At 35.0% G+C, this 15,388-nt stretch overlaps 1 protein-coding gene across 1 annotated transcript in view; it reads right to left on the bottom strand.

The window, feature by feature from the left end:
• Positions 1-15,388, bottom strand: part of Slc30a7 (solute carrier family 30 member 7) — a 76,524-nt gene that overhangs the window by 40,281 nt on the left and 20,855 nt on the right. Inside the window, exons 6-8 of the mRNA XM_003479176.5 lie at positions 10,168-10,323; positions 4,458-4,508; positions 1,456-1,591 (exon numbers count right to left, since the gene is read on the bottom strand). Coding sequence (XP_003479224.2) covers positions 1,456-1,591; positions 4,458-4,508; positions 10,168-10,323 — 343 coding nt within the window. The remainder of the gene's footprint in view (positions 1-1,455; positions 1,592-4,457; positions 4,509-10,167; positions 10,324-15,388) is intronic.

Here is a 15,388-nt window from a genome sequence, read left to right as displayed (position 1 = left end):
ATGATCTTAATCTATAAATGGACTATCTTTGATACCTTATGTTTAATTGAATGCTACCAAAAATTTCATACTATACCCTCATTACCTACTTGAAATTTCCATATGAATATCTAAAGAGAGATCTCAAAGTTATAATAACCAAAGCAGAACTTCTGATCTGGAGTCTCCCTCAAAAACTAACCAATAATAAACTTTAGTCTTTTTCTACTCTTCCCTTTCGGTAATGACATCGTCACGCACCTGGCTGCCCACATAAAAACTCTAGGAATTATCACTGATTCTCTCTGTTCGTGACTCATACTGTCAAATCCATAAGAAAATCTTATTAGCTCTAGTCCCGAAGCATACTCTGACTTTATCTACACCACTCCATTTCCCATCGCTTCTTACCTGGTCTACCATAATAGCTTTCTAGCTCAACTTCCTGTTTAAACTTTGGTTCCCTTACAATCTACTACCTATATTTCAGTCACAATTTCTTTTGAAAATATAACTCAAATATTATCATTTCTTTATAATTTTGCACTGCACTTGAAATCAAATCCAAATTGCTAAAACTGCCTAACTTTCCATGGCCTAGTTCTCCACCTTTGCGCAAACCACTCTTCTCTTACTCTTTAATGCTCAGCCAGCCTGGCCTTTTTTCAGTGCCAAAAGTTTAGTGTAGGGCTCTTGTCCTGCCAGATCCCTACACTGGAAAGCACTTTCTCTTACAAGCTCTCTTGTGATGTGCAGATCTCAGCTTAAAGATCCCATTTTAGTACTCTTCCTTTATCACCAAGTTTAAGGAAACCACTCAATCACCATCACCTAATCCAGTCTTAACACTGTACAATACAAATAACTGATATTTGAATGGTTTATATATTAATTTGTTTGGCTATCTTTCCCAATATAATATAAAATTTAAATAGTGGAGATCTTAAGTTATCTTTTTTCAACACCAGGCTAAGCTTAACTGGTAAGCATTTGTGGACGGTAATAACCTAAAAATTGTGTTATATTTTAGCAAAATGATTTTCTCTGCTGTGTATGTTTATTCATTTATATTTGTGGAATAAATGAAAGAGACCAGAATTATTAAGAATTCCCTGTCTGAGATTGGAGAAGTAATTCTCCAAGGTTGAAAATAACACAATTTTCTCTTGATTCAAATTCAAAAAGTGACAACTTTTTTGCCAGGCACAATTAGACAATCAGTAAATGAACATGAAATGAGAATTTATGATGTAGCAATTTCTTAAAGACCAAAAGAAAACCAACCTAAAAATTTGTACTAATTTGTACTTTTTTTTTGGTACTGGGGATTGAACTCATGACCTTGCGCTTACCAGGCAAGTGCTTGAGCCACTGAGCTAACTCCCCAATAATTTGTACTTGAGATTTGTAATTTCAGTTGCATATTTATCATCTGTCACTCATTTTACTACTTGAAAATAACATAATAACACTTACCTTACAACTATAAGTATGGCTATAAGGATAGAACAGATGGGATCTGCTATCATCAAACCAAAATTTTGCATCATGATAGCTGAGGCAATGACACCAATACTCCCGAGTGTATCTGCCAGAATGTGTAAAAATACACCTAGCAAGAAAGATAATAAAAATATAATTTTTGGTCCACTTGAAATAAAATACTCTTAGTACCATACTCTTAATTGATTTTAAAAATTGTGACCATTTATCTCTGTCTTAAAAAAGAATATAAAACTTAGTCATTTGGAGAAGGAAACAGAATTAGGATCAAAGAATTAGTCAAGAAAATGCAATTACAAATATGTATGCCCACAGAGCCCTCTGATGGTGATTAAAATTATTACCATTTTGGGACTAGAATTTTCTATGGATTCTAATCTACTTATTCTGATATATTCATTAATTAACCTAAGGGTTTTGTTACCCAAATTATACATAATGTGCTCAAACAATGTGAAAAAGAGGATTTGAATATTTTAAAATTAACATTTGAGTTGAATTTTTAATAATTAAATGTTAAATTGGTAGACTATAGATACTATAGCTACCCAAAAACCCAGCTATAATATGAACATTTAATAAGTAACACTTGCCTGGAAAACCACTAAAAATGTCAAGATCCTTAATTTAGTTCTTTAATGAATTAAATTTACCATGTAAAAAATTATTTTCTGTCTTTTAAACTTCAACTATGCCTTGGTAAAATTACAAAATTCTTCAGTTTCATCAACTACCCTATATGAAAAGAAATAGCTACTGTGCATAAAGCAAGGTACCCAATATAGAAAAAAAAAAGTTTTTATTATTCCTTGAACAACAACAAAAAAAAAGTTAGCTATAATTATTTTTAGGGGTGGAAATAGATTTCAACTTAAATTCAAAAATATTTTTAATAATATTTTTAATAACAACTATGATAAAGTCCAGTTGAATCTTAATATATGCTAAGAAATTACATTTTAATTATTTGCTATCATGTAACTTGCGTGAAATATTACACTAAATATAACCCATCCTTCACCATCTACATATGTTTCCATTTCTATAGTTTTCACTTTAGGATCATTCTTCAGAAAGGTAGCTGATAATTAAAAGAAATATGTTTCTATAACAAAAAATTGTCAGAAAACACTTATAAACTAATCAATTTCTTTAAAGTATTTCAAAGAGTTAAACAGATTAGTAAGTGCTAAAATCCTTTTAAATTTTTAAAATAAATAAAAAAAAATGAATGCTAGACGTGGCAGTACACACATGTAATCCCAGCACTCTCTGCGGGGCTGAGGCAAGAGTCTCGTAAGTTGGAGCACACCCTAGGCAATTTAGTGAGCTCCTGCCTCAAAATAAAAAGGGCTGAAGGTATAGCTCAGTGCAAAGGCCATCGTTTCAATCCCCGGTACCATGTAAAAAAATATATACAACTACAAACTTATATGTGACATATGTTTTTAAAACTTTCATATTTAAAATTTATTTGTTTATTTTTGCTCTTTTTGAGACAGGGTCTTACTATGCAGTTCAGGCTGGCCTTCAGCTTACTTTGAAACCCAGGCTGGTCTCAAATTCACAACCATCCTCCTGTCTCAGCCTCCCATAAAACTTTTATATTCTTTAATCAGTTTTGGTAAAATCAGAAGTAAAAATAGCTATAAAACACAGAAAAGTAAAATAGAAAAGAATCACATGTTCTAGTTTTCCATATATTGGAAATTCCTTGACTGCTTATTATTTGCTAATGTGAAAATTGGTTTTGTTTGTAAATATCATCATCCAAGCCCTTTTCACTTTATTGTAATTAATATTTAAGAAAAAAAGGACATACACTAATACTAAAGAAGGACATATAAATTATTCTCCTAGCTTATATAAAGTTGGAACCTTAGAAGACCTGGTAGGATACTGAAAATCTAACTTGCCAGAAACCTATTAATCCAGGTGTTCTACTCAAGATGTAGCTAAAGTTAAAAATTCAGTAAACTAACTGATTTTTCTTGTTGAGTAGCTTGTATATAATTGTTTTGCAGGAAAGATTTAATCCTAGGCAGTTATTTCTGCCTTTTGGCTACCCACTGACCTGCTTAAGCCACCATAAATTGGTGCTTAATATACATAAAAACATATAAAAGATTATTAAGTAGACTTAACTTTCCTCCTACGATGACTTTTAAAATTAAAAATGAAAAGTAATTTCCATCACTTACTATTGCAGCATCAAATATGCATGATACAAGTTATTTCAGCAATCTGTTCTTAAAAGTTCATTTTTTATAAATGGAAAATTAGTGATGAGGAGATTAAGCCTTCTCATAACGAACTACTCAGTATCAAGGAACATATTCTCAGTGAAAAAATAAAAAGCAAGAATTGGATCAAGAAACAAGAAAAATAGGTACAGTAGGAACTCTACCATAAGCTACTGAGACAATCAGATTGAAACCAAGTTTATAAAAGCAAAACAGACCTGAGAATCAGGAAACCTTGACAATAAAATCTAAATGGAAACTCAGCACCTAACACTAGTTTATATCCCCAAAAAGAAAGCATAATGCATAGAGATGATTTCTCTGGCACACATAAGCTTTTGTGTAAATATCATTAACTGATGCCTACAAATATAATAGAGGTTCTACTCTCTACATTAATGTTTTAAGCTCAAATTATCATATATTAGAGCACACTGTGTTAATTTTGGAGAAATTATGTAACAAAGGCAAACATACTATCATCAAAGGTCTTGGTATTATTTACAATGAAGTAGCACAGATTCCAGCTATTGTGCTTTTTTTACTAAATCTGAACTTGCAAGTGACAAAAGACTATCTGCTAATAGCACACATATATAAAATCATCACTAGAAAGAATATTTCAAATAAAAACAACACATTATCAATTTTTCCTAAAGGAAAACTTTAGACAATTGAAAACTATGCAGCTAGTTTCATGAAATTGAAAAACATGCAAATTGCTTATCATACCTTGTAAAATCTGTCTGCTGGGTCCAGTTGTTTCTTTTAAGGAGGGACCATCTGTAGAGAATTAAGTTAAATTACTTTAAAATGTCTTCAATTTCTGATTCAAATTTTGTAATTCAGAGTCCTTTTCATTCAAATGTCTCATGAAGGATGTGAGACTATAGAACCACATCAGACCTACAAAATTATTTTTAAAATTTAATAAAGTAATTGAATAGAAATAAGTTTAGTGGAAGAAATTTAAGAAGGACACAAGATTATTTTGGAAGTTATATTAAAAAAATAAAAAATGCAAGGAATTCAAAACACTGTGAAAATCTGCTAACATTCCATAAAAATCCAATATTCAGATAAAACTAACTGTACTGTTTGAAGTTACAGGAAGTCCAAGAAATGAAGCCAGAACAGAATCCAGAATAACTTGACTATGGCAAATGGTAGTTTTTCAATAGCTTCCAGGCAGATGTGACAAGATTTTTATACAGAAGTGACAAAAATACTTCCATAAAAATTTGCCCTGAAGATAAAAAGTTACTGTAATTTCTATACTTAAGTGTCTTAATGACAACTAATTAGTTTTATATTGAAGCAGAAAACGTAAGTTAAAAAGGCAAAAAGATAAGCAAACCTTGTTTAAAGGAAATACCAGGAGGATCAGCATACTTTCTGATCATGACAAACAAAGTATCTATCTACAGCCATTGATTCTTGGCTGATAGTACCAAAGACCAATAATGTATAACTTTACCAGTGTGGCACTGATCAGAGCACAGCAACAATGCTCTACCACAATGCCGCATATATAAAAGCAGAATCCTGCACAGTATTCTCTCTCTAGGTAGGTTCTGCTGTACCACGTACGACTGTAAAAACTATGCTGTAAAAAGATGAAACTGACATGAAAAGCCTGTCGATAGTGAAAACCGTAACTATCATAAAAATTTAGCTCTTGATCAAGGCACCAAATTATCGAGATAAAGACAGGACCTTACCTGTGCTAGGCAAATAGTCTACCAACTGAGCTATACCAACAGCCCATCCAAATGTATTTTAAAAGGTATACATTAAATCCTCAACTTACAAACAAGTTCTGCTCATAATCAGATTCGTTTGTCAAAGTGAGTCTTACAGAGTACACCTGTGAATCTTATAAAGGGCAGCCATGAAAGTTCACAACTGGAATGTTCACAAGTCAGGGATTTACTGTACTTTTGTTGTACTAACAGTTACATAAGACAATGTAACTCCCAACTATGCCAAATCTGTAAGTCCTTTTGGATGTATATTTTGTTATTCGTGGCAGGGAGGGACTGGCTAGTTACTTACCAAACTCATTTATTTCTCCTCTGGGGTATGCAACTAAACTGTAGGCTTCCTTGAGTTAGGTAGGGCTCTGTGGCTGAGTTGTGGACAAAGAAATATGAAACATAGACTAGTGTTAAAAGAATGCTCAACCTTAGGGTCCCTAGTCCTAGGATCACAGACCACGCTGTTCTAGACCATTCGAGATCAGTGTGTGGCCTGTGAGGAAGCAGGCTGCAGAGCGGGAGGTGAACAGCTGGAAGGGAAGCTTCATCTGTATTTTTTTTTTTTTAATTTTATTTAAGGAGAAAAAGAAAAAAAAAAAAACAGAAAAAGGGTACAAGTTATACAGAATTTCAGAAAAAATAAATAGAGGAAATCACTAGTTAATAGATTACATATTGTCATCTTAGAAATCGTTGTTCAAGTTACAAAATTAAAGCATATAAAGTGGACTTTCAAACAGTGAGACTGCAAATAGTTCTGTTCAATGATCCAACAAAACTCAATAATATGGTTATCTATTTTATACACTTAAATATACATGCAGTTATATCCTTTAGAGCACTTTCTTTTCCTCTCTTTTGTACAATGACAATTACACATTTTGGGTTTTATTACTCCCACAGTTCTTATTACTTTTTTTTGGAGAGTAAAACCAAATGTGACAGCAGAACAGAGTCAGTCAAATCAAAAGGATGGAAAAATAATACATAACTTCATCTGTATTTACAACCTCTGTGAATCCTCACATTACTGGAGCTCTGCCTCCTGTCAGATTAACGACAGATGGGACGAAGAATCTAATGACCTGAGGTGGAGCTGAAGCAGTGATGCTAGTGCTAGAGAACCTAATTATTATGCATCGCAATGTATGCTAGTTAAAAAAAATAAAAATAAAAATAAACTAAGAAATTACAAACTTTAAAAGTTTTTAAATCCCTCACTTTAGGTTTGTGGAAAAATTGTCTTCCATGAAACCAGCCCCTGAGACCAGAGGTTGCTCAGTCTCCTGGGATTGCAGGCGTGGGCCGCCACATCTGCTGGCCCTATTCCTTTTGAATGCCCTGGTTATCTTACACAATACTGAATAACTGAATAACAGTTAAAAGCACAGATTTTGAAGTTTAATCACCTTCATGCAAGTTCTACCTTTTAATTTACCAGTTACTATGCTTTCTTTGTGCCTTAGTTCATGGGGGCAATAGTTGCACCTACCTTACTAGATGGTGAGAAAACTGAAAAAGCTAACATTTAAATTACTTAAGACTATGCTTGGAACATGTGAGCAAAACTGCTAGCAATGATCAGTATGGTTTATGATGATGATGACGATGACTGAAATACAGTATCAAGGTATCATAAATACTTGTTTAACTCCCAACAGATACTGAATAAAGTTTTTAAAGATTTGCTCCTAGGCTACCAAAACACATACTTGAAATAAAAAGTACAAAGTTCTAGGGCAACACACAAGGTGTCACTTTAAAGTATAGATGTCAATGTTAGGAAAGCAATGACTGGGGCCTGGCCAGCATATACTTTCACAAGCAATGTGGCTTCTAATTCTTTGTTTTTAAAAAAAATGCAGAAATTAGCTAATGGAGCTCCCAATTGAGAAATCATTAAAAATTATTTTGAGGGCTGTGGATTCTATTTAGTTGTAGAGTACTTCCTAGCATGGAAAAGAACCCTGGGTTTGATCCTTAACACTGGAAAAAAATTTTTTTGATGTCAGATCATTCTAATTTTTGGAACAATTCTATAAGTGTCTTAAGAATTGACTAAAATGGAATTCCTTTTACTTTAAATTTCTTAGTAATTACATTTATAAAAATGAAAAATGAAGAACCAACTGATCTCAAAATCTATTTTATGCAAACAAATATTACTTGTCTATTAAGTGTTTGAAAATAAGCTCCAATCATCTCAAACATGTAATTCAAACAAAATGTTGCTTTTTTAAGGTTAATGACTTATGTTAAAATTTGAGATAGAATATTTTGATTGACTTTATACTTGTAAGGACTACAAGTATTCCATTCAAAAGAAATCTCTGAATCTAGGTATTATGTTCATGGAACATAAGAATATTTAAATTTATGTATGCATTTTTTAGCTAAGAAATACAGCAGACATTGTCAATTAAAGAGAACACAAACATACTTTGTTACCATAAAATTATGGAAAAATGTAATTAAGTCAGAATACAAGAAACAAGATGATGTAAAATTCACAATTGTTTCTATGTTCTTAAATGAGTAATGTTTCTAGATCACTAAGATATTTAGAGTTGACTGAATATATTCAATAGAATAGTGTAAATTTCCAACAATAATGTGCCAGAATTGTATTTGTCACAACTGTTCAACCAAAGTTTTTAGGGATCATCTTATAAATGTGTGAGGGGGCACGTAGTTTTTCAAAATTAATTTGGGATGATGCACATAAGCAAAGTATTAGAAAAGTAAGTGTATTATTAAAGATACGGCAAATTTTAGAGACTGACACAGACACCAAACAGACCAGTGGGGTTACTATGTCAAATAAAAAAGCAAACAAAACAAACAACAAAAGGAAAATGTAATCTACAGAATGGCAGAATATATTTATGAACTATATATCTGATAGTTAATATCTAAAATATATACAGAACACATACAATTCAAGAAAAAAATTACCTGATTAAAAACAACCACAGGACCTGAATTAGATCCTTCTCCAAAGAGTATGTACCAAGAGCTAACAGACACAAAAAGGTATTCAACATTATTAAAGGGGAAATGGAAATCAAAACCATAATGAGATATCTCTTATATCCGTTAGGATATCTATTAGCAAAAAAAAAAAAAAAAATTGTATTGGCACAGATGTGAATAGGAAATCCTTATATACTACAGGAATGTAAGTTGGTGCAGTCATTCTAGAAAGCAATATAAAGTGTGTTCAAAAAAAAAAAAAAAAGGTAAGATCTATCACATGACCAGCAATCCCAGCAATCCCAGTTACATAAATATCAAAAAGGAATTAAAAGCAAGATCTCAAGGACATCTCTATATTTCCATTTCACTGCAGATTTATCATACTTAAGGCAGAGAAGAACCTGACCAACAAACAGATTAAAATTTTTATGTAACAGAATACTATTCAGCCTTTAAAAAAAAGGCTGAATTACTGTAACAATTTGCCATTTGGGACAAGATGGATGAACCTGGAAGGCACTATATGAAATGAGTTACAAGACACAGAATGACAAATACTATAATAATACCACCTCTGTGAGAAATTTAAAATAGTCAAACTGATCAAAATAGAGTAAGATGGTAGATGCAAGGGGCTGGAGGGAGGTACAGAGGGACAATTATTCTTTAAAGGATAGAAAGTTTCAGTTATAACCTATTTACCTTTCTAGATGTGACATAGCAGTATGTATAACATAGTAGTATTTACTGTTAATTCTGTACTACACAAACACTTGCCAAGAGGGTAGGTTTTATGTCAAATATTCTTATCACAATAAATGATTAGAATAAAAATAAAGAGGGGGCAGGAAAAAAACCACAGTGCTTATGGATAAGTTTATGGCTTACTTTGAATACTCATCTCCAAATTAATCAAATTAGATACATTAAATATGTACACTTTTTGTATTTTAATTATATTTCAGTAAGTACTTAAATCTCCATGGTGCCTTTCATATTTCCAAATCAAAGCTTTAGGATTCGGTTCATACAGCAAATACAGTTAATATTACAACATATAATCTATTTCAAGATTAAACAAATTGTGTCACCTAAACAGTTTCTATTAATCTAGCCTCTGGTATTCATGAGTAAATTACTTAAAATATAATTTAAGTTGGTAAGTGCTTATAACTTAGTATCTAAAGCTACACATACAGTATCTAGAGATTTCTAAAGGAACATAAAGGTAAGTATCAGGTGTTAAACATAAAAATGTGAAGGGCTGGTGATATAGCTCAGCAGCATAGTGTCTGCCAGGCAAGTACGAGGTCCTGAGTTCAGTTCCTAGTACCAAAAAAAAAAAAAAAAAAAAGCGAAAGGCTAAAAATCCTTGTAGTATTTTCAAGACTAGACAGCGGCCAAAAGGCTTCACCATTGTTTAAACCAAAAAAAAAAAAAAAAAAAAACCAAGACTTTCATTTGCTAAATTGCAATTGTTCCCCATTCACTAACATTCAGTTAAAATAGTGGCATTTTATTATGATATACTCTCTAAGGAAAAAGCTATATCCATTGCTTTATATCAAGTTACTTTCTAATATGATAAAAAACAATCCTAAGACCCACTGATTCATTAGAAAGTTAACTATAGTACCCGTTTAGCAGGCCCTTTCAAGGAAGAGAAGTAATACAAACTTCTGTTTGAAAGTGTTTCCAACCGTACTCACCGTGAGAATGGAAGTGGCCGTGGCCATGGCCGGGGCCGTGAGCATGATCATGGCTATGGGCAGCACCGTGTTTCAGTTCATGACTATGGCAGTGATCTCCATGGCCATGTGTGGGATCCAGAGCACCATTGAGGAGGGAATGGCTGTGCCCATGGCCTAGGAAACAAAGAGAATTAGGACAGAGGTAGATACAAACCGGTAAATTATTACAATAAGTTGATACTAGAAAAAAGAATCACCTATAAACCCAAATTCAATACAATAAACTTACTTTTAAAAAGTCTTACAGATTTATCAAAACACTCTGGAGCTCCTAATGTGGAGCATGGCGGGAAGGTGGGGGATAAAAGTACAAAGTATCAGGCCTGACTGGAAATGAAAATAAATGCTAACTAGAAATACACAGCAATATTTATTAGAGATAATGCTGCTTGCTCACAATAAATATGTATTTGGAGCATACTATGTGAGAGGCACTATGGATAAGCAGTAAAAAGTACACACACAAAAAAATTGTAGAATACCACATATGCTATGGACACTAACAAAGATCAACTGAACATGGGCCACTGTGTCTTACTTTTACTTGGCTGAAACTAACTATGCAGAACCTGTTTCTTTTCCTACCTTTAAAAAAACTTAGCTACCAACTGCACTCATCTTAAATCAATTCTTGGCTCAGGACAGAAAAACCTAGAAACCACTCCAGAAGACTGCAACACCCCAAAACTGGACAATATATTTGGCTGTGCCATCAGAAGAGCAGGTAAGTTCTTTGGGCACATTCTTTTGGTTTTTTTCTCTCTCCAGCCTATTCTGCAGATGCCAGGAGACTTTCCGCAGTACCAAGAACTGTATTCTGTGTTTCTCAGCATGTGAAGAATGCTTGACCTCTATATTTTTTTCTTTTTTTTTCCTCTCAGCTCATAAGAGACCTACATACTCACCTGAAGTTTATCTACCTTTTCTTCTTTTTCCCATTTCTGGTCACTCATCATGCCCACAAGTCAGTAAAAACAGCCACAGACCCAGTTACAAATCCAGCTGCAGACCAGATTGTTCAGGTACTCTGTGTGTGACTTAGCATCTAGTATGCCTTCTGAGCTCCTGTTTCTGTTCTTGGTGATACTTTACTCAGTTTCTCACTCGCTTGGGGGAAAAACAGCTGTTGGTAACTTGGTAGCCTGCTTGAATAGCTGCGTTCCCCCAGTTACTCCGTTATGTGCTCAAGTCTCTATACGTTTTTTCCCCTAGGTAGCCATTTCAATGTTAGCATATGTGCTACCACAGCAAGCACCAGGTAGCCGTTTCTCTCTCAGTGTTGCCACCTGTATTTCATCACACACAGTCATGTAAATTCCACCATGTCTGTTTCCCATGCATGTCTCTTCTAATAAAGTACAGGTAATTTAGAAACATGCCTGACACCCTAAACAGAACAAAAGAATCGCCAACAAAGTTTAACTCAAGGGACTGTGAATCAAAGAACAGTCATTCTCATCCTTAAGTTTTTAAAAGATTTTTATCTTTAAAAAAAAAAAAAAAGTTAAAAGCACCAGAGTTTTTCCTATGGGGTAAATGTGAGGGACACTGTTTCCCAACTGGCTCTACCCTGCTTAAGTAGAGCATCAAATGGCTCAAACCCACCTCTCCCTAAGTTAGCTGGCCTCACTTAGTATGGAGACAAAAATCCCTCAAAGGGCTCTCTTCTCTGCTTCTATGAAAGATGCTGGCATCCTCCCTTCAGACAGAAATGTCTGCCTAGTGAATAGGTGAGTCTCACAAGGGAGGCTTTGTGGGCTCATCAGGTCTCCTCCTTTTTCAGGGGGTACCACATTAAGGACCTAGTTGTCTCTCTCTAAAGGACCCAAGATGAGCCATGGCAAACTGCATGAATCACACCTGCAGATTCAACTAGGCCATTTCCTTAATAGGAAAGCGTTAGCCCTGTTAATTTTAAAAAAAGAAACCATATATTTACTATTGCAATACAGTTTGGGTTCAATATGAACTAGAAAATGACGAGAGATGAGTATAGATGGCAGTTTATGAAACTATTTTTCAGGTAAACTGTTTCTGCTTCAAACATAAAATGTGGAGTGAAATCGCTTATGTTCAGTTTTTTGTGACCCTTTAGCTCAGGAAAGCCCAAAATATGGTAAGCTGAATGGACCCTGAAGAAGAAAGAGACATTTTTGATGATCCTGTCCTTGGATCGCCACCTGTCTCTCAGGGAAATATGGGTCTCTCCCATCTGTCAATAAAGGAACTTTACATGAGCTCTCTGACGCCTATGAACATAGCCCTTTCTGTGGGCATCAGAATCTGGAGGAGGGTCAAAAGAGAAAAGCTAAAAGTAAAGCTGTCACAATTCGCAATGCTTTAAACTCACCCAAACTGTCTAAGGAAAACCCAAGGATGATTGAATGCAAGAAGCCTGGATACTGAGCATGGGTCTGCACCAACCACTGAGCTGTCCTGTCAATATGAGGCAGCAAATGTGCCTGACGCATGGCATTGGAAGGATGACTGCCGTGTTCCCAGAGAGGGGCTAGGCCAGCCCAAACCCTCATTTCCTAAGGGAATCCACAATGTCCTGTCCAAGGGTATTACTATCTACTATGAGGAATTCCAGGTAATGCTGGATGTCATGGGCCCAGAAGTTTGCCATTCTTGTTAACAAACCATTTCCCAGACCTAGTCAAGTAGGCAGGACGTCAGTGACCTGCTCCTCCAGGACCCTGAGGAGGAGTGAGAAGAAAGCTATTCCTGAAAAGCTCTGGGAGACCTGAAGCTTCTCTTCAGAGACCCTGGTACTGCTCCAGCTGCAGATAAGTAAGGTCTCTAATGACCCTAATTCAGCACAGCTTAAGTGGGCACCTGTATAAAGGCTTCTATTTTTAATCAGACCCATTATGTGGGTGATCTTTCTAAAGCTGTGGCTCTCAGGCACTCAATAATTTATCTAACTTCCCTCTTTGCCATGCTTGGTCCCCCAGAAGGAGCATAGAAATCTGACCTGCTCCTCCTATTTGGATTCTAAATCTCCAAGTAACAGTGAAGTTACTTTCTTTCTCCCATTAAAAAAATACACTCAATACTCACTAACTTTTCTCACTGTCCTCTGACAGAACTGTTCTGTTTTGTTTTGCTTTGTCTACAACTCAGTGAGCGAGCCACAGCAGTCCACCAAAGTTAGAAAGCGCATACTCCCCAGCAGATTAGGGCTACAACCTCTTCCAGCTGGAAGATGCTATAGAAGACAGAGACCTTCACTCCCTCAGGACCCCATAAGGAATTACGGGGATATGTATCTCACAGGGTAAAAGACAGGAAAACGAGGGTATTGCAAACCTACTTGGGGAAGTGAGTGTGACTTAATAATTATAAGATTCCAGGACACATGCACAGAGCAATTCCTGAAGACCTGAATACAGACTTCTCATGAGAACAAGAGCAGGTTTTGATAGGACCTAGGCATAGACCTGACTTCACTCTGAGGACTGGCTGACACAGAGGAGATCCACAGAGTTTTTGCCACTGTGTTCTCTCTCACATGGATGGCCCCTCTTAAGCTGTACAGTGTACTTGTTTTCCTAGTTTGACTTGACCCAAAATCACTTTGCAGAGCCTGTTTTTTTCCTTACCTTTAATAAAACTTTGCTACCATTTACATTTATCTCGACCAATTCTTTGCCTAGGACAGAAAAAACCTACAAACCACCTCCAGAATGACCAGCACATTTCCAAGGGCACTCAACAGCAGCAACAGCAGCACTCACCATCACAAAGACACTCACAAAAGAGGACTTTCAGAACTGTTTCAGAAAGTGCTAAGAACGATGGGATAAATATGTTTAAAGTGGAGGGAAGCATTGGGGTGGAGGAGTTAATGACAGTATATCTTTTTACTAACATTTTTTATTCCTGTTGCTACATCCCAACAATAAGCTTTTACAGTTCTTTACCGCATCATTATGGTAGGCTTGGCAGTTTCATGAATCATACTTTGTGGTCTTCTTTCTCACCAAGTGGTAAAAACAGCAGCTGAATGGGGAATGTTTTCAGTGGAATACAATTTTCTAGCCCTTTCATGTTTGCTCTAAGTGCTATCATCAATTTACCATATATAAAATTTTTCTGATTTTGGTTTTTCACCTCTAAAATAAGAATAATAAAGCTACCCCTGGGGGAATCAATATGAGCAAAATATACACATGGAAATCCTCCCAAAAGAATGTAAAACTAGTGAAAAGGGTGGTGAGGGGTGAAAATGATCACAGTGTGTGTATGCATATGTACAAATCTGCCAAAATGAAATCCTCAATCTGTATAACCAATAAAAAAGTGAAAAACATGACACCTATTTAATAAATATGACAGAATCACAAAAAGCAAACAAAAAACAAGGCATACAGTCACAGTGACGCAAAGGCAGGGAAACACTATTGTTGGTAAAAGGATAAATGAAGTTAAATGAAAGCAGGTTGAAAGCAGGTAGAAAAAGGCAAGGAATAAACAATTCTCTTTACAATGTGTAATAAACCACCAAGAAACTTCTTATTCTAGCTACTAAAAAGCACACAGGAAAAAAAATCCTGAATGATAGATAAACAACTTAAAATTATCAGTTATGCTTTGCAAACATTGTAAACACCAGAAAATCAAACCCAGCCTTGCAGCATAAAAAGATTGTAACTTTCATAAAAAGATTGTAACTGTGGGAAATCACCTTCCAAAAGAGTAAAGAAAACCTTTGTGAACTACTTCTCTAAAACAACAAAAGTACAGGAAAACAACTATGGTACAAACCATTTCAGAACTCTGACAATTAATCAAAACTACTGAATGGAGTGAAAACTATCTTCCAAGAGAAACTACTAGAATTTGCTAGGACAAGAGCGTCTGATATGCTAACCTGGAGTTATTCCATTCCATCTTCCTCTCTGGACCATGAGCAAGATAGGCAAAAGCCAGAAGGAGAGATCAGATTATTAACAGTGCTTTTTAAAAGCACTATTTTCTGGACAGTAAATATTTTGTCTAAACTTATTTTGCTTCAACAAATTTCTACCAATCACATGGATCTTAGATCCAGAGCTCAGCTCAATTGAGATGGGGCAAGGACTGGCAACACGGTATAATCAAAACAGTGGCAACTTCCTAGGCACACCTCATCTGCTGAACGCTATGATCCAAGATGCGGTAAATTAAGAGTCTC

The sequence above is a fragment of the Cavia porcellus genome, unplaced genomic scaffold (assembly GCF_034190915.1).
Source record: "Cavia porcellus strain 051 isolate PalLab524CR breed Dunkin Hartley unplaced genomic scaffold, mCavPor4.1 scaffold_1, whole genome shotgun sequence".
Classification (NCBI taxonomy): Eukaryota; Metazoa; Chordata; class Mammalia; order Rodentia; family Caviidae; genus Cavia; species Cavia porcellus.
The sequence above is the reverse complement of the archived record's forward strand: the minus strand, read 5'-3'. Positions and strand labels throughout refer to the sequence as shown.